The sequence below is a fragment of the Rhinolophus ferrumequinum genome, chromosome 20 (assembly GCF_004115265.2).
Source record: "Rhinolophus ferrumequinum isolate MPI-CBG mRhiFer1 chromosome 20, mRhiFer1_v1.p, whole genome shotgun sequence".
NCBI lineage: Eukaryota > Metazoa > Chordata > Mammalia > Chiroptera > Rhinolophidae > Rhinolophus > Rhinolophus ferrumequinum.
The window spans coordinates 45837368-45861287 of NC_046303.1; the positions used below are offsets into that span (position 1 = coordinate 45837368).

Consider the following 23920-nt stretch of genomic DNA (forward strand, 5'->3'; position numbering starts at 1 on the left):
ATCATACCCAGCTAAAACTCGAATGAAGAGGACATATTGATTAAATTCCATTTTTTTCAATCCTGGGCATGATTAGTTTTGTTCCCAAATTTGAACCTGGCTGCCTAGGCCCTACCAGTAAGCAGACAAGCAAACAAGAAAAGATTTTGCATCACACTCTGAATACTCTGGTGTCTGAACTTTGATTCATCTATTAACTAAAATGGAAAGACGCATGTAAATTTGTTGGGACTAACAAATTTTAAGATCATTAAATTGTAAAAATAAATCTACAGAGAAGCACCGTCATTCTTATTTATTCTCAAGAGGAGCAATCTACCAAAAAAATCTGTGAGTGCTCACAGTGCGTTTTTTTTAAAATTCTAGACCATTTTTCTTATTGTTTGAATGGAGCTCATAAATCATAAGTTTTTCCCCACTAGGGAATCATTTTCAGGAAGATTTTTATTATTGTGTTCAAAGACTCTCCAGGCAGCAGCAGAGGGTGAATGTGTAGATGTCTTCTTACCTTCAGCTATTCGGTTGTCTTAAAAGCTCGTAAGTGGGTGATCAGTAGCTGTTCCCTCTGGGCTTATGTCCTGCAGCTCCTTGTTATTCACTAGATGGTACAGGGAGCATGCATCTGCAAAGGCAGCCCAGACTTCCTGTACAGGGTCACGCTTTACTGGTGCAAATGCCCATCAGTCTCCTATGGGCTTCAAACAAATTCCAAGCCTGCAGGTAGGTCACTTTTTGCAGAGACGCATTTTCTTATAATCTATTCAGGGCCTCGTGTTGGATTCGATTTTCTGTAATTTTATTTTTCTTCTTTTTTCCCAACAATCAGCCACATAAGAAAAGCCAATTCCACATTTACAACCATTTTAAAAGCAAGTTGTTAAGAGAACACAGTAGTGTTATTTATCACTATTTTTCAGCTATGTTGAAAGAGTGTTATTAGGAAATATTTTCCCCATTTGAACTGGGAAAAATAGCATTTCTTTTTGAGCCCCCAGTTTTCACCAAGGACTCAGGGAGTACTTCTACCCAAACTCCTTCCTGCCATACCAAATCCTGGTAAAAGCTCTTTTTATTTATTCATTTGACCACCAATAGTTTTGAAATTTAAACTGGATTATTTTCCCCCCCCCAAGCTATTTACAGTATTTGGTGGAAATCATTTCTACTGATTAATCAGTCACCTTTACTAGGCATTCCTAAAGTGTATACGGTTCCCCCAAAAAGTTAACTAAATAGTGGGGCCTGCTATTTGCATTTGCATTTTCCAGTCTGATCTCTTCCAGATCTTAGTTTTGTAAGCCAGGCAAGTGTTTACTCCACAAACATGCCCAGATGTTGGGCACCTGATGAACCCATCTGCTTTCAGGGGTAAAATACCCCAAACCTTCTGTTCGGGAACTGTTCATTACAAAAGTGTACATTTATGGATTCATCACAAGAGGAGGAGCTCCCAGGAAGCAAGGAAGAGCACACAGCTTACAAGGTTTTGCCCTGTGGTTGGTTTTCTGGCACAAAGCAGTTGAGATAACATGAGGTAGAATATTCCGACTTAAAAATCTTTATTTGAATGTTTTTTGAGACTTGCTAGATATAAACAACAAGATGAAAAATAGCTCACATTCCAGTAAGTCCTTGATAAAATTAAAATACAATAAAACCTAGTGGCCAGGTGTCTTAGTTCGTTCAGACTTCTATGATGGAATACTATAGACTGACTGTCATCTAGAAAACAGAAATTTATTTCTCACAGTTCTGGAGGCTGGGAATCCAAGATCAAAGCTCTAGCAGTTCTGATGTCTGGTGAGGGCCAGCTTCCTTGTTGGTAGACAGCCGTCTTCTCGTCTTCTCGCTATTCTCTCACAGGGCTGAAGGGAGGTCTCTGGGGTCCTTTTATAAGGGCATTAATCCCATTCATGGGGGCTCCATGCCCTAATCAGCTCCTAATACCACGACATTAGGGATTAGGTATCAACATAAGAGTTTAAGGGGGACACAAGCATCCAGTCTATAGCAACAAGTTATCCACTGATATCGTGCTCCCTGGTGCTAAATGGCTAAGAGCATGCTGACGGGCCTGGCTCTCAGCTCCCATCATTGTGGACGATCACAAGCTTTACCTAAATTCATATCGTAGTTTGATTTATGCACAACTGCATTTTCACTCTTGAGAGACTAAGGCAAGTTGTTACCCAGGTATGCTTTCCAGATCTGAAACTTGACTATGTCAGGCCCTCCCCACCCCCGTACCCCACCCCCAGCTGCCATTGCCAATGACGTAGTTGAGGTTCTGGATTAGCACTGCCGTAGAACTTTCTGCGATGATGGTGGTGTCCTATTCTGCATTACACAGCACTGTAGCCACTCGACACATGTGGCAGTGGAGCACTTAAAATGAGACTACTGTAGCTGAAGAATAAAATTTTTAATTGTTTTTTATTTTGATTCATTTCAGTAGCCATGTGTGGCTAGTAGCTACCTGTTGGACTGCACAGCTCTGGAGTGTGGTCACCACCACCTTAAGTGCTTCCCTTCCTCCAGCCTTCTTCCCACCCTCCTTTCCTGCGGTTCACCCTTCACACTGCCACGGACGTACTCTTTCTAAGTCAATGACACCACTTAACTTTCCTAATTCATTAGTGACTTCTCATTCAGCTATAAAATTCCAAGCTCCCTGGCACAACCCATAAGCCCTTTCACGATCTGCCCCACGCTACCTTCATTCCAAGGTCTCCCTGTTTGTGCCCAATGCACTCCAAAATACAGACTCTGCGAATCCACTCATCTGTGCCTTTGCAAGTCACATCACCTGCGACTGTGATGCCCTCCCCATCCTTGCACACCTGGAAAAGTCCTGTTCATCGTTTTAACTGCAGGCTAGGCAGCATTTCCTGTCTGACGTGTTCCCTGACCCCTTCCCACCTCCTTTCTCCTACTCATTCCACAACAGTTCTTTTTGACTTACTTGCTATTTATTTCCATGCAAAACGTCCTCTTTATTAACCCCTGCTTTTCATTTTTCTCCCATTTTTAAGGTTTAATTGTATATAGTAAATGTTATGCTTTTTAGTATCTAGTCTGTGAGTTTTGACAAATGTGTTGAGTTATAGAACAAGGAAGTCAACGCCTCCAGCCACCCCCGGCCCTGGCAACCACAGCTTTGTTTTCTGTTCCATAGTTTCACTTTTCCTATGTAAATGGAATCATACAGTATGTAGCCTTTTGAGTGTGGCTTCTTCCACTTAGCATAACGCAGTTTAGATTTATCTGTGTTGTTTCATGTGTCAGTATTTGGTGCCTTCATAATTGCTAATAGTATTGCACTGTGTGGATGTACCACAGTTAGTTTATCCATTCCCGTTGTAGGATACTTGGATTGCTTCCTGTTTTGGATGATTATGAATAAAGCTTCTGTGAACCTTTTTGTATAGGTTTTTGTGTGAAAATAGGTCTCTATTTCACTTGGGTAAATACCTAGGAGTGGGATTGCTGGTTCATAGGGTGCAGTGGCCGTACCGTGTTGTATGCCCCTGTATGAAGGTTCCAGATACTCCACATCCTTAGAGCATTTGTTATGTTCAAGCTTTGTTGTTGTTTTAATTTGAGGTGTATAGTGGTATCTCATTTTGGTTTTAATTTGTATTTTTTCCCTAAAGACTAATGATATTAAGAATCTTTTCATGGTTTTGTTGTTGTTGTGGCTCTCATCCTTATTATCTTCTTTGGTGAAGTGCTTTTCACTTTTGGTCTTCCCGCCAGAGTATTTCATCGTGAACAGCAAAATACATTTTGAGGCTCTTCAACCCTTCTTTCATTTCTCATGTTGGAGTAATAAAAATCATTTTATGGTGATGATCTCAGGTGAAATTATTACGGTGACATATGTCTGCTTAGTAAAATGAAAACATATATTTACTACACTTTAAAACACAAGGGGTGAGAGAAAATACATGTAAGCAGAAATGCCAAAAAAAAAGTGAAAACATGCAATATTTGGATAAGAAAGATAAGGATAAGAAAAGCTATATGTAATGATGTATGTAGCTTTTTATATAGTAAGGAAACTCTGACATGATTTATTTGGCCATTCAGAGGTCACACTGCAAGTTGTTGTCAAAGCCAATGTATCATCAAGCTCTTCCAGTTCCTGAACACTGTGCTTGGGGGTCTTTTTATATTTAGTTTTATCCAGTCATGCAAAATTGCATTATTTCAAGTTAAACATGATATAGCCTGTTAGTGGAACTTTGGCTTCTGTGAGGAAATGAAGAACCAATAAATATTCATGCAATCTGGATACCATATTGAAAAGGACAGCTGGCTCAGGAGGGATCATTTGCCTAGGTTAGTAGCTGTTTTCATTTACATTAAGAAAATATTGTCAGAAGTTATTATCTACCAGAGGGCGTAGGGGAGTACAATGGAAAGCTGATATTGCACCTGATTGCTTTTGACATTTACCTATTATAACAAGGAAACTGTGAAGATAGCCAAGTGACTTGTTACAAAACACAATTTCAGAAGCTATAAAAGGAAAAAGAAGATGGCAGAGATAGAATATACTGCATCTGTAAAAATGTGAAACATGAATTGTCAGCAACACCTGCTTGTAACTATCAACCATTTCTACGGGGCCTGCTGAGAAATTACTGAGAGCCAAGTGCGCTGAGGGGAGGGAGTCTCAAAATGCAGTCAAGATACACAGAGGAGGAAGGAAATGGGGTTTTTATTGAACATTTTTAACCCGATGCCTGGGGTTAATGAAATAGAATTTTGTGACATATTCTGAACCCTTGAAATTAGTTGTCATTCATATTTGTACTGTGAGGGCTACAGGAGACAAGAAGACTTGTGAAGTTTGCACACATAAATTATTGATCATTTTTCTCCCAAATAAATTCCAAATCTCTAACTGGTATACCAAAATATTAACTTTAACAACTGATTTAAATTTATAAACAATGTTTCCAATTTCTATTTAATGATGGTAAAGTGATAACATACTTATCTCTTCCCATTTCTTAGATACCAATAAAATGTAGTTAATGAAAAAGACATAGGCATGAATGGGGAACATGTTTTGAAGACAAAAAAGTGGCAACTCATTTTGCAGGACAGATAGCTATTAATTCAAGTTGGCAAATTGAGAAATAGTCATATAAGAATATAATTTAGAAATAAGAAGAAGAAACAGCTGAAAGATTTTCAAATGTTTGCCTTTAGCTCACAGAACTGGAGAGGATGGGGACAATTAGGGCAGGAAACAGATTTTTCATTATAAGCATTTGGTTTCTTTATTTTTTTAATTTATGTATATATTACTTCAATTAAATTATGTTAATTACAAGAGATTTCAATCACTAGAAGATAGTACTGTTATTCTATGTACTTTGCCTTTTTTACATCATGACATGAATTTTGAAATTTTTATACAGTTTTCTCATTTTGGTGGATGATCCAGTATTTCCCAGTAATAATTTGATAGACACTCTAATAAATTATAAATAAAAGACACCTCTTATTCAGGAGCTAAATTTGTCATTATAAAAGTGATCAACTAGTTCTTTGAAAGGTAGATTTGCATATTTGGAATGGGAGTATAATACCACATCTCAACCCTGTCACTGTTTTGTTGTTCTTGTTGTTTTAAGCCCCTCTCCAAACTTCAGCTTATATCTTTGTCCAAAAGTATATCACAACAAAGTCCTATTTGTCATCCAGACATTACCCAAAACTGTTGGGGTCACTTTGGGATTTTTGGTTTTGGTTTTTGTTTTCTTCCTGGTTTTTGCTTTACATTTTTTTATGCAGATTTCTAAGAATATGCTAATATTTATTTCATCTTAAATATTTAGAATGTGAGATTTTATTTTCATTATTTTAGAAATAATAGGCACACATCAGTGTTTTATATATATTATATATAATATACCTGCGTCATTTGTTACTATAGATATATAGTGACTTTTTTTCCAATTACGGTTGATATTCAATAGATTTTATGTTAATTTCAGGTGTACAGCAAAGTGCTTAGACATTTATATAATTTATGATGTAATCCCCCCAATAAATCTAGTACCCACCTAGCACAACACATAGTTATTACACTATTACTATTTCCCTATGCTGCACTTTGCGTCCCTGTGACTGTCGTGTTTCCCCGAAAATAATACTGGGTCTTATATTAATTTTTGCTCCAAAAGACATATTAGGGCTTATGTTCAGGGGATGTCACCCTGAAAAATCATGCTAGGGCTTATTTTCTGGTTAAGAGTCTTATTTTCGGGGAAACATGGTATTTTGTAACTACCAGTTTGTACTTCTTAATCCTTCACTGTTTTCACCCCATCCCTTTAACCTCCTCTCCTAGCAACCATCAGTTATCTGTGTCTGTTTCTGTTTTGATTATTGTTTATTTTGTTTTTAAATTCCATATATAAATGAAATCATATAGTATTTGTCTTTCTCTGTCTTACTTAGTCCATTTAGCATATACCCTCTAGGTCCATCCATGTTGTTAAAAATGGTAAAATTCATTTTTTTTTTTTATGGCTGAATAACATTCCACAGTATATGTGTACTACATCTTCTTTATCCAGTCAACTATTGATGAACACTTAGGTTGCTTCTATATCTTGACTGTTGTAAATAGTATTGCAGTGTACATAGGGGTGAATTAGTGTTTTGGATTTCTTCAGATAAATACCCAGGAGTGGAACTGCTGGGTGACAAAGTAGTTGTATTTATTAATTTTTCGAGAAACCTCCATACTGTTTTCCATAGTGTCTACATCAATTTGCAATCCCACCACAGTGCGTGAGGGATCCCTTTTCTCCACATCCTCTCCAACACTGTTATTTGTCAATTTATTAATGATAGCCATTCTGACAGGAGTGAGGTGGTATCTCATTGTGGTTTTAATCTACTTTTCTCTGATGGTTACTGACATTGAGCATCTTTTCATATGTCTATTGGCCATCTATCTGTATGTCCTCTTTGGAGAAATGTCTATTCAGTATTATGTCCATTTTTTAATAGGATTGTTTGTTTTTTGGTGCTGAGTTGTATGAGTTCTTTATAAATTTTGGATATTAACCCCTTATCAGATGTTTCATTAGCAAATATCTTCTCCCACTTCAATAGGTTGTTTTTTCATATTTTTGATAGTTTGCTGGGCAAAAACGTTTTAGTTTGACGTAGTCCCATTTGTTTATTTTCTCTTGTTTCAGAAAAAATATTACTAAGAGCTATGTCAGAGTGTTTACTGCTTTATGTGTTCTTCTAGGGGTTTTATGGTTTTGGGTCTTACATTTAAATCTTTAATCCATTTGAGTTTGTTCTTGTATATGGTGTAAGCAGGTGGTCCAGTTTCATTTTTTACATGTATCTGTCCAGTTTTCCCAGCACCATTTGTTGAATAGAATGTCTTTACCCCATTGTATGGTCTTGCCTCCTTTGTCATAGATTAAATTAGCAAATAGGCAGGGCTTTATTTCTGGGCTCTCTATTCTGTTCCACTGAAGAATCAAGGATCTTTAAGAATATCCTTAGCAGAAATTATTTGGACTACCTCTTCTATGATCTGCATGGGAATGAGAAATGCAGCCACAGAGAAAGGAGTTGTTCTGCTTCTTCCCTCCCACGTTTGTGATCCTTTTTCTTGATAGCTTTACCATATTCTCATTTAAATTTTCCACTGCAGACACTAAAAACAATGGAGTGATGCACGGAGGAAATATATTATGGGTCTATCTAAATACATAAGATCAATTACGTAATTTTCAAGGCCTGGTGCAAAATGAAAATGTGAGGTCCTTGTGGAAAATTATTGATAACATCAAAATGGTGACAGCAGACCCTTAAACCAAACACAAGGCCCTTTTGAGTGTGGAGAACTGTGTGACTGCACAGGTCACATACCCATAAAACTGGTCCTGTGTCTACAAGCCCATCAAAGCTTTTCAAACAACAAAACCATTTAACCTAGGCTTGTGTTCCAGGACAGTAGAGCCGTCAAATAATAGCTAATTACAACTCCTAATTCAGTGAGACTTCTTTCGATTACCAATTCACTCTCAGCAAAGCAAAAGTATACAAGGTAGATAGATATAGCTAAGGGGTGATTTTTTTTCTCTCCAGCCATACATACTAAATATTTTCTATATGGTGCCTTCTACCTTTGGAAACATGAGTTCAGCATGGCTCCTGAATTGCTCGTAATGGGCCCCTCTTCCCGTTCTCCCTTCTGACCATCTGCTTATTACCAAATGCAGGTAACTAAAGTGTTCAACCACAAAAGAATGACTCCTGGGTGCTGAGGGAAAGTGTAGTCCTTAAAATACCAGCTGCTTAATTTCGGGTCTTGCAACTCATTTAACTATGAATATCAGGGAACACGTTTTCATTTTTGGAAAGCTAAATTTCGTAGACTTGTATAGGAAAACAAGTCATGCAGTCTGCTTTTTCTTAATTTTACCACAATTTTTTAAATCTACCAAACACATGTTGTTTGTTTGTTTTTGTTTGTTTGGTTTGGTTTGCTTTTTTTCCCATGTCTTTGCCCCCTGATGACCAAGGAAGTCTCTTTTGAAGGACCCTGTGTCACACTCTAGGGAAGGACAACACGTAGCTAAATGAGTTTGTCACCATGGAACATATTCATTCAAGACGTCTATGAAGGTGAGACGGAAATCAGCAAGATTAAGACGAGGCTCTGGTTTCTGAGGGCGGAAAAACAGGATCCTTCACCAGATTATCAAAGAGATACGTGACAATTACTGTGACAATTACTCCTCTGTTGTTCCTGTCCATCTAGAGTTCAGGGTCCATGTTCAGTGTCCATCTAGAGGAGCTGGGCAAAGACATCTTATGAGGAATCTCAGTTGGGAAGCAATTATTGTGAGGGCAGGAGGGACCCCACCTACAAAGCATCTTCTCCTTGTTTCTCTCTTCGTGAATCTGATAGACAATCTTTACCATCATGAGTTTTTCACTAAGGGAGCCAGCACTTATCCTGGCGACGCTGCTCCCTCCGCCCAGACGACCTTTCTTCTCCTCAGCACTCTCCACATGCACACGTGGACTCAGTAATGCACCCCACACACTCTACTCTTCTCGGTGCATGTTACCTTTACCACCGATTTGCCATTTGCGTTTTAAGTACTTTTATTTGATTTTCCCTGGTCTCCTCAACTAGACTGAGTTTCTTGAGGGCTGACACAATGTATTGTTTTATCGTTGTCTTCCCCACTGGGCCTAGCATTGTGCCTGTATCTCAGAATATGCTATGCAGAAATGTGTTCTTAATGGATTCCTTGATCCTCCTGCTCCAACCCCCAATTTTAAAACTAGACAGTAAATAATTTTCATAGATTATTTTAAGAAAACCAACAGGAATCATCCAAGTTAAAAAAATTCATTTCATATCAGGTCACAGATTCAGAACCCAAACTAACTTCGTTGGCCCCTTTAAGCTAATGAATGGTATGTTGTTTAACAGGCACGAATGAATGGAATTGTGAGCTAATAAGAGTTTAGGCTACTGATTGTCTTTGAAGCATTTATTTTTGTCACACTCATTTTAGAAACTTCTCATTTATAAGTGTGACGTGATTGATGCAGAATCAACTTTCTCTGTTTAATGCTTTCCTTCATGTGCAACTCCACTGTGTGGGATCCATTAACAAAGAGATAATTAAATACAAACAGAGTCACGGGCTTTTCCTTCTCTGAAATGTGATACATATAATATAACAAGGAAATACGAAAAAAATAAAAGTAGGGGATCAAGAGCAGCTAAGAAGTTCAGGGAGAATCCATCACCAAAACTTTCAGAAAGAATCCTTCACCAAAGCAAGGGAAGTCCTTTAGGCAACTCTCCCATCTTTATGGGAACTGACCCAACATAGAACACAAGAGCTCAGAGGTTGGCCAGTGGCTGAAGGAGCCTGAAGAGACCCTGTAAAGGTCCCAGAAGAGAACACAACAGCAAAAAGGGAGGCTCGGTGTATCCTGTGGTTATATGGCTAGAGACCCAAAGAATCCAGGCCTTTAGACGAACTTCGAGAGCATCCAGTTGAACTGAGTGTCTCTGATATTTCTACTAGAAATAGTACGCTATGTTGAGCAGTGCAAAAGAGTCAACACATCTACAGGAAAATGTAAAACATATTGCAGTATAAATGTACAGTAGTGTTTTACCCAGAAAGAAAGGAAAAGATGATGGATTTTATTTCCCGTAATTTATTTAATTTGCAATTAAAGGGAAAGTTCTAACTAGTGATGCATTGTCTCCTTCCCAAATATCAGTATGTCCAGAGCCGCGTGACATATTGCAACTTTTCCCAAATATCTGTGTATCCTAAGCACACTGTGTCAAGAAGACTGATCCAAAGACTTGATTTATGTTGCTGCCTGACAGATGATGTCTGAAAGGCACGCTGTCTAAATGGACTGCACTCAGGCAGTTACCTTAGTCATCAGTTCTCAGAGAATTAATGAGTACCATTTATCCCAATAATAGAAACCAAGGTCAGGGCCTCTTCCATGCTCTGTAATTCCATTAGCAATGCACAGAAAGCACTTAGGTCATAAGCGCTCTGGAGCTTATAACTGAGCAAATGGAGCTGCATCTTATTTCCAGAGAGAATCCTCTCCGGCATGCCCCTTGTCAATGATTTGTTGTATATCAACATTCAATGTACTTACATATGCAGGGGAAATGCTGGTAAAGGAAAATCGGGCTGTCTTCAGCTGCCAAGAGTTTCAAGTACTGTTTTTATTAGGTAAATGCCAATAAAAAACAATTTTATTAAATTATATCAGGTATTTCCAATTACTGGACATACATTTTTAAATTGTCTGTTCACTCAGATTTTATGTAAGCACTCGATCATTCTATGTGGCTACCAGAGAATTTATTCCGGTTTTCATTCTTTTATTTTGGTTTTCATTCTTTTATTTAGTTTTTATTCTACTCATCCTAATAAAGTCAAAAATGGCCCTGGAAACTAAGAGTTATCATATTAGCAAATAATTGTGTTTACAAATGAAAACTGGCATCTGAAATCTCAAGCAGCAAGGAGCATGTTTTGCTAAGTGAGATCTCATCCGTAATTTCCTCACTCCTATAATTCGAACTGCTTTCAGCCTGCCACATATCAAAACAGAAGAGAGTAACCCCAAGGTTTGAAGCCATGGGCATAGGTTTGAATCCTGACTTTGACACTTATTTGTTTTCTTCTCAATAAAGTAAGCATAAGTATTATACTTTTACAGCTACTTCACACGGTTGCTATAAGGATTTAGAATAAGTGCCCAGCACAATGCCTAGAAATTAACAAATGATAACTTGTTTTTATTGTTTAGCACATAAAAGTGTGTGTGTGTGTATGTGTGTGTCTGTGTGTGTGTGTGTGTGTGTGTGTGTGTGTGTGTAATCTTTGTTTGGAAACATTTGGGGTTTTATGCCCAGTAGATTCTTAGTGCTCTACAGTAATGATGGGGAACAGAGCCATGAATAATTCAAAATAACAAATCATCCAAAATACCATTTGTATGTGTTTTAAAGAATATTTTAAAATTCATTTCAAATGTGAATGTTTCTACTGTCCAAAGAAACGACTTCAATAAAGGGGTGACACAATGATGTGAAAGGGATCTGAAGAGCTGTCCCCTCCTCTCCTCTCTCTTTCTCTCCCCTTCTCTTCCCTCCTCACCTTCTCACACCTGCCTGTCTGTCCAAAGACAGCTGCTGCAAGCAAAGAACCCGCTCAGCAAAGTTTCTGCCTCCCACTGTCCCCTGGATCAGGGCCCTGGTGAAGTGTTTCTGATTCCGCTTAGAGGCCGGATGCAGTCACCAGATAAAAAGCCAGGTGCTCATGAAGCAAGTGCTCGCATGGAGGGAGGAGACAGTAGAGTTGAGAGGCAGTGTGGAACCTTGGTTAAAAGCAAAGATGTAGAATCTGACAGGCTGCATGCGACTCTAAATCCCAGTTGCCTATACGACCTTGGGCACATTGCTAACCACTTGCTGCCTAGTTTCTTCCTCTGTAAACATGCAATGATAATGCTGTCAGTTATCTCACATGATTTGCTAAGGATTAAGTTATATATATTTCAATGTAGTTATAATTGTGCGTGTGTGTAAGCTCAGTGTGCGTAAAGAGGTCTGTATTATGCTGATTTCCTTTTGAATAATAAACTTTACTTACAAGTTGGTGTTTCCCTACAGAGACCTGCAATATCTCTTTTTTGTGAAACCCAGGGGAAAACAAACAGGATTCTTGGCCCCATCTAGTGCCTATATAATCCCCCAAATGCATCTCTTTCCCAAATGGAGCTGTTTTCCTGGTTGATACTTAGGGGATATTGCTCTGTAGCTAGCAAAGTGTCCCTTTCTTTTGAGTGGTATTACAGGCTTATGCCATGTGGAAAGACTTCCAGCTGGTACCTACGCACAAGCACACACACATCAAAGTGATATCAGAAACATTAAAAAGGTAATAGTAATAAAAAGAATGAAAGAAAAGTTAATGCTTAGAGATCAGTTCGTACATGTCAGGCACTGTTCTGGTCACTTTCGACATGAGAACTCATTTAATTCTCAGAACCAACCCGTGAAGTCAGTGATAGTATTATCTCAATTTTACTGTCGAAAAACAAACTCACAAAGGTCCAGTAACTTTCCAAAGGTCACAGGATAGATAACAGTATGCACATTATGGCCGTGGAAACCATGTCATTTATCGATTGTTCCAGGACACTACCGAACATGAAAGATGGCCATAACAGGAGTGTAAGTTTACTCTAAGTATGGTTGAAGACCACACAAGTTCAATACTTATGTCATTGTTAAGTAAACGAATGGGTTCTTGTTCCATTTCTACTTGAGAAATATATTGTCCTAAAGACTCTAAGATGATTATTAATATACTTTAAGTAAGGCATTCTTAACGAAATCCATTAGTGCCTGTGGTAAATAAAAATGTGTTTGAGCTTCCGACGTGATGAGTTTCACTTCGGAGACACAGGCTCAGCCAATATTTTCATATGCTACCTATAACCTTTCACAATAGAAATATGATCACAGTGCCGGTTCATTAACTCACTGATTGTCCTTCCTCACCATGGTTATTACTGATGTTCCGCCTTTCATTGTAACACATTCGCAAGATTGAGAGTTGAAGGGACACGCATCCGGTAGCACAGCAAATGGGGAGTGTCTCTTCACCTGTTTATGCAGATTAAATCAATACCTGACTCCATGGGGAGAGCAATGTGACAGTCATTGTCAGGTGGTATCCTGGCTGGGGCTTCCTGTCTTTACAGGAGAAAGGAAAGGGAACAGATTTCTAAATTGTAAGCTCCTTGAGGGAGGTCCGGGGCACTTGTGTACCGCTGATATCTGACCCCAGCTAGTTATCCTGGTAGGCATTCAAATATTAACACTGAACAAAACTCACCTGCCAAAAAAAATCTGTATCCTCATGTACCTGCCTCAACCCACACATAAATAAATAATAAAAAATAAAACAAATGTTCATTGTTTTAAAGAGATATCTACTGTACTTCATCAACTCTAATACACATTTTCGTATTTAATGTCTTAAAAATTAGAGAGCATCTAGAGTCAACGGAGTTTCATTGTTTAATTGGCTGTTGGGTTTTTTTTTTTCTTTTCTGTGGTACATAAAATAAAGGTGTGTTGTCCATCAATGGCATCTTAGATTTGATTAAATACATTATATATCAGATACTAGCAAGATCTTAGTACCACCTAATAAATGAAATCAAAAAGTAGGGAGAGGTAAGATTTGAAAAATATCAACCTTTAAACTGAAGCTTAGTAGATGAGTGGGAAGTTGTCATAACTTCTTTACCAGCCGGCTACAGCTGTTTTCTCCTCTATGTAAAATAGAAAAGGGTGGAAATTAAATTCCTGGCATTTATTGGATCTTTCTGAAGCTGTATCATTGTCTCTAGAGTATGAGCTCTGTGGGAACAGTGTTTATGCCTATGGTTCTCAAAATTTTGTGTATATTGGAATCTCCTCAACAGCTTCTTGAAAAATCCATGACCCTCACCTCCTGCCTGGACATTCTGATTTACAAGGTCCAGGGTAAAGCCCAAAGAGTTGTATTTTTAATCGTACAGTGGTTCAGATACACCCCAAAGTTTGAGAATCCATGGTCCGTGTTTGGAATTGGCCTGTCACGGCAAAGGGCTTAAATTTAGAAACTCTGGTCTCAGTGGTATGCACAGGACCACACTTGATAGGAGTGGCTGTGATTTCAAAAAACAAATATGCTGACGAAGGAAGGAATCCTGACATTGCGTTGTTTCCTGTGGGGCTGGGACTCCAAGCTAAAGCATGTGTTGGGAATGCCCCTGATCCCTCTTTCTGTTGGGGATTATTTTAGCTGTGCCCCATAAAATCGGACGCATCATTGAGGGGAGCCCTGCCGATCGCTGTGCAAAACTAAAAGTCGGAGATCGCATCTTAGCAGTGAACGGCCAGTCCATCATCAACATGCCCCACGCGGACATCGTGAAGCTCATCAAGGACGCAGGTCTCAGTGTTACCCTTCGCATCATTCCTCAGGAGGGTGAGTGCCTGAGCCAGGTCACGGAGGCCACCTGGCTGCCGTCCGCATGGTGTCAGACTGTCACCAGTTGACAGTTATTTCCACTTTGGCAAACGTTCACATTCCGTTGCAACTTGTATCCTGTTTTCTCAGTACTAATTTTATTCTGAGATCCAGCTGTGTGACATGGTAGACAAATAGTGTGGATCCCTGGACACTGGGTTAGTCAATCATTCCTTGTGCTCCCAGGAGTTCTATTTTTATGGTTACATTAAGCCAGAACCCATTTGACAGAGATGATAGAGTTACAAGTCAGAAGAAGAGGGGAAAATAAACAACACATATTCATGTTAACAGTTAAGCTCTGGAGGATTCTTCAAAGTCAGATTGATTTTTAAAAGCTTGAGGAAACTTTGTGGTATAAAGAGAGCTCACTTGAAAAATGTTGCATCTGGTAAGAATTTTAAATTCCCAAGTAGCCTTTCACATTTATCTGTGCAAAGACTCTACCCTGATGCTTGAAGAGCAGGAGCTTCACAACCCATAGCCAGGCCTTAAGGGGCCACGAAGTTGTAAATTCACCATAAGTTCACCATTTCTAGACACAGTGGGTTTAGTACTCGTTTGTAGCTGCTGACTCGTTATGACATTCAAGAGCTCACTGGTGAGTGGATTACACTGTCCCCCATGGAAAGTGAGGGCCTCAGTCCCCTTGCCCCACTCTGTTTTCCTTAGTCTGCTGATTCCATCTTGGGACGCTGACAGGGAGACACCAAACAGCCACCTGACTTTAAACATAAAACAGTTGTTCTCAATTGAGGATTTTATCCCCACAGGGGACTTTTAGCAATGTCTAGAGACATTTTTGATTGTCACGACTGGGGTGAGGATGCCACTGGCATCTGGGGGGTCGAGGGCGGTGATGCTGGTAAACATGGTGCAGTGCACAGGGCAGTCCTCGCAGCAAAGAATTATCTGGCCCCAAATGTCAGTAGTGCCAAGGGGGAGAAACCCTGATGCAATTGGAGAAGAAATTTAAAATTTGAGGCTGTGAGAAAAAAAAGAGTTAGAGTGGGTTATAAGGGAATGCCAGTCGATCACCTCCCTTTTATCACCCAACTAACAGCAACAACAAAAAAGATGAAAAAGAACACAACATGACCATGGTTTTTTCACTTGTTATCTGGGGACACCATTATGTGTCCAAAATATTCAATGGGGATTTACTCTAGCAAGATTGCTCACTAAAAACCTGACTTGCTTCTCCATTTTCCCAGTCTGAAATATGTCTGGCTTGCTCTTATTCTAACATAGAGAAATAATGTCAGCTGAAAATTTGATGCTATTACAATAAATTCCAAGAAGCAGTTTTAACAAACAACTTAATTCACCTTCTTCTGTCCAGTGCTGTTGTTTTTTCCTGGAGAACCATGAAATACAGAGGGTTATTAAGCAATAAGACTAACAGGAAACTGGAAAGAAGATTGTAGAAAGCATTTATTTTCATTGTGCTTAGTTCCTTATCCAAACTTTGGAACACTGGTAAGACTTCTCCTTACACCAAAAAGTAGTAGGTAAGCATTTTCTCTCAGTGAGCAATGCTGGGAAATAGACTGTTTCAGAGCTTACTCCTTTGAATTATTTTTTTCATAGTTTTAACAGGGCTTTTTTTTTTTTTTGTAATCTTACCTTCTGACAAAATGACAAGAGACTGTTCGTATCCTTGTTCAGCAACACTTACAACTAAGGACAGAATACTAGTAATTCTGGGGGTGGTACTGGAGCTTGCGAAGTTTAAGCTGCTGCCTTACAATCTAACCGAAACTGAAATAACCGAAGCCTTGAGTCCTCTGAGGAGGCAGAGCGACCACCTCGGCCGCCTCTCGCCCTCTGTCAGTGCCATCCTGACTGCGTTTGCCGTTGCAGAGCTCAGCAGCCCAGCCTCGGCGCCCAGCTCCGAGAAGCAGAGCCCCATGGCCCAGCCAAGTCCAGCCACCCCCAACAGCCCTGTCGCCCAGCCAGCACCTCCTCAGCCACTTCAGCTGCAAGGACATGAAAACAGGTAACGTGTCCTCTGGATGTTCTGATTCTAAGAGGTGAGGGAGGCAGAGAGGGAGGAAGAATTTGGGACAGGACAGAACGCAGGCAGGAGAGAGATTTGCATGGAGTAGAAATGGCCGTATGCACACACCTTTGTGTAAGTTTGAGATTGTGTGGATGTTATTAGTGTGGTTTTAGTAGCAAATACAAGTGTCTGTCCTTCACAAGAAGAGAACTTTTCCTGAAGAAAAGATGAGAGATTGATGAGTAGGAATTAACTAGCTGAAGGGCAAATTAAAGAGAGTGCTGGCAGAGTGAAGAATACCGTGTTTCCCCAAAAATAAGACCGGGTCTTACATTAAGGTTTGCTCCAAAAGACGCATTAAGGCTTATGTTCAAGGGATGTCATCCTGAAAAATCATGCTAGGATTTATCTTCTGGTTAGGTCTTATTTTTGGGGAAACATGGTATATACCAAGGCCCTTTGGCAGGAGGGAGCGAGCAAGCATGCAGGAGGGAAATAAGGCCGATGTTGGGGGTGGCGGGAGGAAGGGCTGTTTGAGATGAAGCCAGTGAGGGTATAGGGGTCCTCCCTATAGGGTCTTGTAGGCATGTTAAAGATTTTGATCTTAAGTGTAGTGAGAAGTCATTGGAGGGTTTAAAGCCGAGGACTGACATCATTGGATCTGCTTTTCAAGATCTCTCAGTGGGCCCCACAGAGAACAGGCTACAGGCCGCTCAGAGGAAATGCAGGTTAAGCAGTCAGAGATGGCTGCCAGTGTCCATTGAGCCACAAAGGAGGTGGCTCAGAGAATGATAGCAGCATGGAGAAGGGGAGATGTTGAAGGATTTGTAAGTATTGATGATGTTAGCATTTTTACCGCATTTTACCTTAGGCCAGGAGTGTCCAAACTGCGGCCTGTGGGCCAACTGCGGCCCGTGATCCATTGTTAATTGGCCCGCAGCAAATTCCAAAAATATATTTAGTTTACTTAAATAAACCAGGTGAGGCAATACGTACTTCACCTCAAGTGAGTGGCCCGGCTGTTTGTGTATTTTACCGCATATGGCCCTTGGTGAAAAAAGTTTGGACACCCCTGCAGAGCCTCCTACCCACGATCCAGTTAGGTTCCTCCATTTCTCAGCATGAACGAATATGAGTAAGGCAGCTGGAACTTCCAGGGGGAAAAGGACACCGTATAAAAACCGAATTATCTCCTTATTGTGACATGTGTAACAAGGAACCTGGGTTAGATTGAGCCATTAAGAAAAGAGACGAAGACATGTTTCTGTGTTGTTTTCCCTTCGATGGGAAAAATACAACCGTCCACAGGAACATCTCTGAGGATGAAACCCTCACTGGTCTTTTCCATGATGCTAATGCTTCCCATCTCCTACCTCCCGTGTTGGTGAAGATGAAGTGAGACCCAGTGTTGAGTCCCAGAACTCTCTAGGTTCATCACTCACACTGCTGCAAAGCAAATATCTTCTGTATGCCACAGGTGTTATTTCCATAAAGCCCTGTTCTATTCTGATTTCCCTCATTTGCTTTCATAGAAAAGCAAATGTCTGTTGTCCTCAGCTGTTTATGGTTTTAATATATTCCACAGAAGTAAAAAGACTAAGCCCCAGAAGGCAATGATGCAGAGGTAAGAATTTGACAATCCAGAAGAGGAGTAATCCTGGGTGCCTCAGTGATAAGCCCCAGATGTGTTCGCTTTCACCATATGTTGTTTCGACAGATCGCACTGGTTTTCCCCAGGATTCATTTTAGACTCGAGAGGAAGGATTTGAGTGTTCCCGCAGTTCCCGAGCGAGCTTCAGACTCTTCTTCTTGGCTCTGGCCACTGTCAATTAACCTCTCAGCCACAATTCCATCTTCACCTTTCCAGAGTCAGACTGCCCTAGAGATGGCCTTTTGCTTCCAGCCTTGATGTGGGTAACTCATCCCAGGTACACAGCTCAGTGGGTAGAACAACAGCTCGGCGAGGCCACTGTCCTGCCCCACCTGCTACTAGTCACCACCGGGACTCAGCCCCTTATCACAGAAGCAACGGTTTGGGGCATATGTTTGCCTGACTACAGAAGAAACTGTAACTCTGGGATTAACAGATTGACCTAATCCAAATATTTATAAATCAACAAATTTGCCCCGAGTTCTTAGCTATTTTTGCTTTAATAATATTAAAAGCCTGGGAAGTGCCCACTCCAATTCTAGGGCCCTATCTTGCCACTCAGGTTTCCTGGCTTAACTTGGATGGCGAGTGAGTGGCTCATTTGCATAGGCATGAAGAAATTCGAGAATCATGCAGATACCAGAACCATTTTCCTAGCTGCATTTAAAGATGATCATGGTATCAAAGGGAAAACTCTGCCGTTTTCCAGGCTCAAGATGTCTCCAAAACAGCGAGCGCACAGTATGAATTTCCTATTAGTTCATTTGTACAAAAAGTGCCCACCTACGTATCAAATTGAGCCAGTTCCCAAATTAAAGTGGGATCAAATAAAATGACAAATCTGCTTGCAAATTTTTACTTGATGAGTTAGAGTGAGTGAATAATTTGTCCTGTCTTACTTACTCTTGGATTGGATCCCACCTGACACCCTGACACCGCTACCCATTTCTCTGCCCTTCGCATCTTTTTTGTTTGTGCTCAGGAAACACAAAAATAATTTTCATATGAGCATAACCAGAACGCTATTTAAGGAGAAGCATTTATTGAAAACAACAAAAGAGCCATTACCAAATATATTCCAAAACTAAGATTAAATAGCAGAGTTCACCTTCCTCAGCAAGGGCAATTGCTGTTTGATGGCGTTTTAAATAGCAAGGTCAGTGAAAGAGCATTGGAAATTGACTTCTTTCACAGACTTTGAACCTGGAAGAAATTCTTGAAAGGCCCACATGAAGCAATATCCCACCGTAAGGTCCCCGACCACGTGGGCGGTGTTTCTTGGTTCTGGAACTTGTTTATACTATAAAATTCTGCTGGAATTGACCACAACAAGCTGTTTTATCATCTCTATAGTCTCTTTAATAATGGAATTAATAGCTACAAAGAGTTATACCAATGACCTTCTTTCATAAGTAAAGGAACTTTAAAGAGGCTGATTTTGTTTTGTTTTTTAGTAACCCTCAATTTTTCTTAAAGTGTTTTACAAATTCAAAGCAATATAACTTTTACCCTAGCCAATGTATCATTCACATAAGTTATCAACACTCATAAAAAGTTAAGTGTAGTATTTTCCTAAATTAAAGAATTCTTCAATGTATGTGCAGTTCAGCATAAAATCCTGACATGTGGCATTGTTGTAGAAAGAAGTGTTAGTGCTGGAATGTAGGTTTGGGTGACAGCTGTTGCAAATTTTAACCGTTCTTATTTCTAAGTATTTGTGTAATATTTGGGGATACTCTCACATTTCACCCTTTTTGCTATACCTTGTGACACAGCTGGCTGAAAATGGAGCACGTAATGGATATTACATACCAATACCACACAGATAATGAAAATAAAGTAACTGCTAGAATTTAGAACAATTTGACATCTAAACCACTAAGCAAACTATTTCTAGAAAGGAACTGACACACAACAAAAAATATCACCCAGTTCTTTTCTTTTTCTGTCATTCATTCATTTGCATAGATAAGCATCTTATTCAAAGCATTTTTTAAATAATTCTGTTCTCAGCATTGACACTCTCAGTAGGTGAGTGGACAACTTGCTGAGGTATAAAGCAAAGCCTAAATATTGCAACTCACCAAAGGAATGTGTCACTTTCTGCAGGCTAAGTAACAAATGGAATCCAAAGTGTTGATTAAAATAACTATATTACTAACCCCCTTCCAAAAATCCTAAATAAATACATCTATTGCCATCTACTCAGTAGGTCCTCTCAAATATTAGAGTACACTAATGGTAAGTGTTCACATGAGTGATATTAAATATATATTTTTTAAATATTTAATATAATATAAAATTATAATATATTTTATAAATAGAAAGTATATAAAAGTGGTACAAAATATTTAATATAATCAGCATCAGTGAGACCATAAGCCAGTGAAAAAACAGGTCTTAAAAGTAAAAATTCAACTGGTTTTGAACCTGTTTTCCTGACACATTTGAGTTTTTCCTTGGTGCCAAATATTTTCTCAGTTCCTCAAATCCTCCATATTAACTTTAGATAAACTTGTTATTATATAGAATGTAGTTTTTCGACCCATGTATATCCTTGTGTAGCTCATGATAGACTGATGCATGGTAATAGGCAGTGAACGAAAGAATTAAGTGGCCTCTATACTATGGGGATAATTTTTCAATGTACCTTATTAATGACCCTATAATGGTAGGTAGAGGCTATTTTAGTCCCGTTTTTAAACTGGGAATCACCTCAGTTTAGAGCAGTTTGGATCCACAAACAGCACTGCACAACTAGTTCTGGTCTCTATTTATTTTATTAGTAACTAATATCTAGAAACAAGAAAGAGACAAATGTTGAGCATAAACATTTTTGTCTTTCCTGCCATCTTATGACCATGACTGTATCTGATGCTTATCTGAAAGCTATAGTCTAGTATTCAAACTACATAATATGTTTGCATTCTTAGCAATAACTCAGTGACTTTCTACTTGATTTGTAGTTGGTAATTATACTTTACCATCACTTCTTACTATCACTCCTCTGTAAAATATTCAAAAAGACCAAACCCAGCAGGTTAAAATACCTTTCAGTTATGAATTTGTAGAATATGTAGAGATTACGTCAATCGTCTTTTCATAAAGTAATGAATGGTCTGCCAAGGGGTGTGTGTGTGAGAGAGAGAGACATAGAGAGACATAGAGAGACACAAAGAGAGTTGCTTTACTGGTGTTAAGACAGACTGATATTTTGGGATGTATAGTTAAGTGTTTAACTCCCTGGATTTGCTACAGTTGTATAGTTTTTAAATAGCCAAAGTCAAAAAGGGATATCCGTAAATCCTTTTCCACGAAGTTCTGGTTGAACCATCATTTTCACCTGACATCTTAAGGAGCCAAGTGAAAAGTATACAATATGGCATTTGTCAAAGATTGAAAAAAATGCTTCTCATTTATTTAATCTTCTCATAATCCTGACCATGCAAAAGGACCACCAAGAGGAGGGGCCTACACATGACCCAAGGTCATTCCATCATTCTGATCGCCTTAGAATGCTGAGATACCAAAGTAAATCCTATTTCCATTTATTTAGTTACAGGTCGGAAGTAAAAGCAAGACAAGATGTGAAACCAGACATCCGACAGCCTCCGTTCACAGACTACAGGCAGCCCCCACTGGACTACAGGCAGCCCCCAGCAGGCGACTACCCGCCACCCCCACCCTTGGACTACAGGCAGCCTCCCCTGCTGGACTACAGGCAGCATTCCCCCGACACCAGGCAGTACCCCCTGTCAGACTACAGGCAGCCCCAGGTACCTGATCCCTGAGAGCAGTGCGGGCTCAGCACCAAGCCCTCCCAAAGCACAAAGAATGAAATAGAATGGGAGTCTGGGGAAAGAACACCCTTCCAAGATAGACAGACCAAGTTCTAATCCTAGTTATGATATCCTCTGGGTAACACCACGCACATCCTCAAAATGCTCTGAATAAATAAATCTGTTTTAGAATAAAGCAGGGCAATCCATCAATTCATCAGTAAGTGGGTGAGTGAGAATGGGATGAACTGGTCCCTGCTAATATTAGCTAGCTGACTCCCAGTACATTACCTTGTCCCATTTGGAAAATGCTCTTGTCTGGGACCTCAGAGGTGCTGCTAATGCAGAAAATGTTACAGATGCCAGCATGGAGGTATGTTAGAGCCATAATTATTTGCATGGTCCCTGCTTTGCATTTGGTGGTAAAGGGCCAAGCCCCTGTACATAAGGCCAAGGCCAGGGCTGGTGGCTTCATCATCTAGTCTGTAACCTCTGTAACAAGCACCAGTCCCTGTCTACACAACAGTGGTTCTTGTAATTATCCGTCCATGTCAGACGCAGGCTATGGTGACAATTCAACATTTATGAAAAGCGCCTAGATAACAGCCTGATATCTAGTAAATATTCGATACCTGGCAACTAGACATCAAGATACAAATTAATACAATCCCAACTCTATCAGATTATATTGTGTTTTATTTTGGATTAAAGATCATCTTTATCCCCTCAAAATTTTAAGAACAGTGAAGGTCAGGAAATCTTGGACATACTGCCTTTTATGTAAAAGAGAAATTTATTTTCTATATTCCAACTTGAAATTCAGTCGTCTGTGCAGCAGAGACTTGTACTAAGACACCATTAAATTTCATTGTTCTAATCAGCAAACCTCTAATTTACACACACACAGGATGGATACATGTATATATGGCACTCAACAGCAGTGAATGAGAAAACTCAAAGGACAGAACATATCACTGAGGCCTATATGCAATAATTACATGTTTGCCAAGTAAACTGATGAACTCCAAAGTAAACAAGCTACACAGCAGTTCTTCCAGTGACCCAATAGACTGTGTTCTGATCTGCTCCAACCTTTGGATTTTGTCTTGCATTTTGCTGAACTGTGAAGTCAGATTACTTCTCACGACACCATGTCATTTGGAACACATTATATAAGAAAGGAGAACAAAGGGACTCACCACAGAAGCTTCTTTGATATTAAACACTTGTTTATGCCGTTTTCCCCCCAACCCCAAAGGATTTTGATTATTTCACTGTGGACATGGAGAAAGGAGCCAAAGGATTTGGATTCAGCATCCGTGGAGGAAGGGAATACAAAATGGATTTGTACGTGTTGAGATTGGCAGAAGATGGGCCAGCAATAAGAAACGGAAGGATGAGGGTAAGAATAGTCCTTTTTATAGACTTGCTTAATTCTGAAAGAAACCCATAGTGGTATTAGAAAAGTGCTGAAGCCTGCTTGTAAGCCAACAGACAATGTAGGTTTTACCTTCTTTCCATTTCATAACCCAATTTTCTCAAGTTGTGGCCAAACATTATTTAAGAATTAGATCCCTCGTTTTCTTGCTTATAGACTTCCGATTGACAAATCTCTAATAGTGTTTTACGTATATTGTTTTCCCTAAAGAGCAAACTAAAGAAAATGGACAAAGTAATCAAAGAAACACCTTGAAATGGAAAGATGGCTCTATATCTTTTTTCTGTGGCTTGATGTCCAGTTTTCATTTGAGATTGAATCTTTTGAAATTTATCTTTAGCTTTATGCTTTTTCCCCCATGTTTATTAATCAAATGTTTCTGTTTTGCTTTGGAAATATTTCTTT

The 23920-nt window shown here is 39.5% G+C and overlaps 1 protein-coding gene across 4 annotated transcripts in view; it reads left to right on the top strand.

The window, feature by feature from the left end:
- The window catches only part of MAGI2 (membrane associated guanylate kinase, WW and PDZ domain containing 2), a 1312199-nt gene that overhangs the window by 1193041 nt on the left and 95238 nt on the right, over positions 1–23920 (top strand). For all 4 annotated transcript variants that reach the window (XM_033088532.1, XM_033088533.1, XM_033088534.1 and 1 more), the window contains 4 exons: positions 14418–14603; positions 16509–16644; positions 21855–22074; positions 23336–23479. In XM_033088532.1, coding sequence (XP_032944423.1) covers positions 14418–14603; positions 16509–16644; positions 21855–22074; positions 23336–23479 — 686 coding nt within the window. The remainder of the gene's footprint in view (positions 1–14417; positions 14604–16508; positions 16645–21854; positions 22075–23335; positions 23480–23920) is intronic.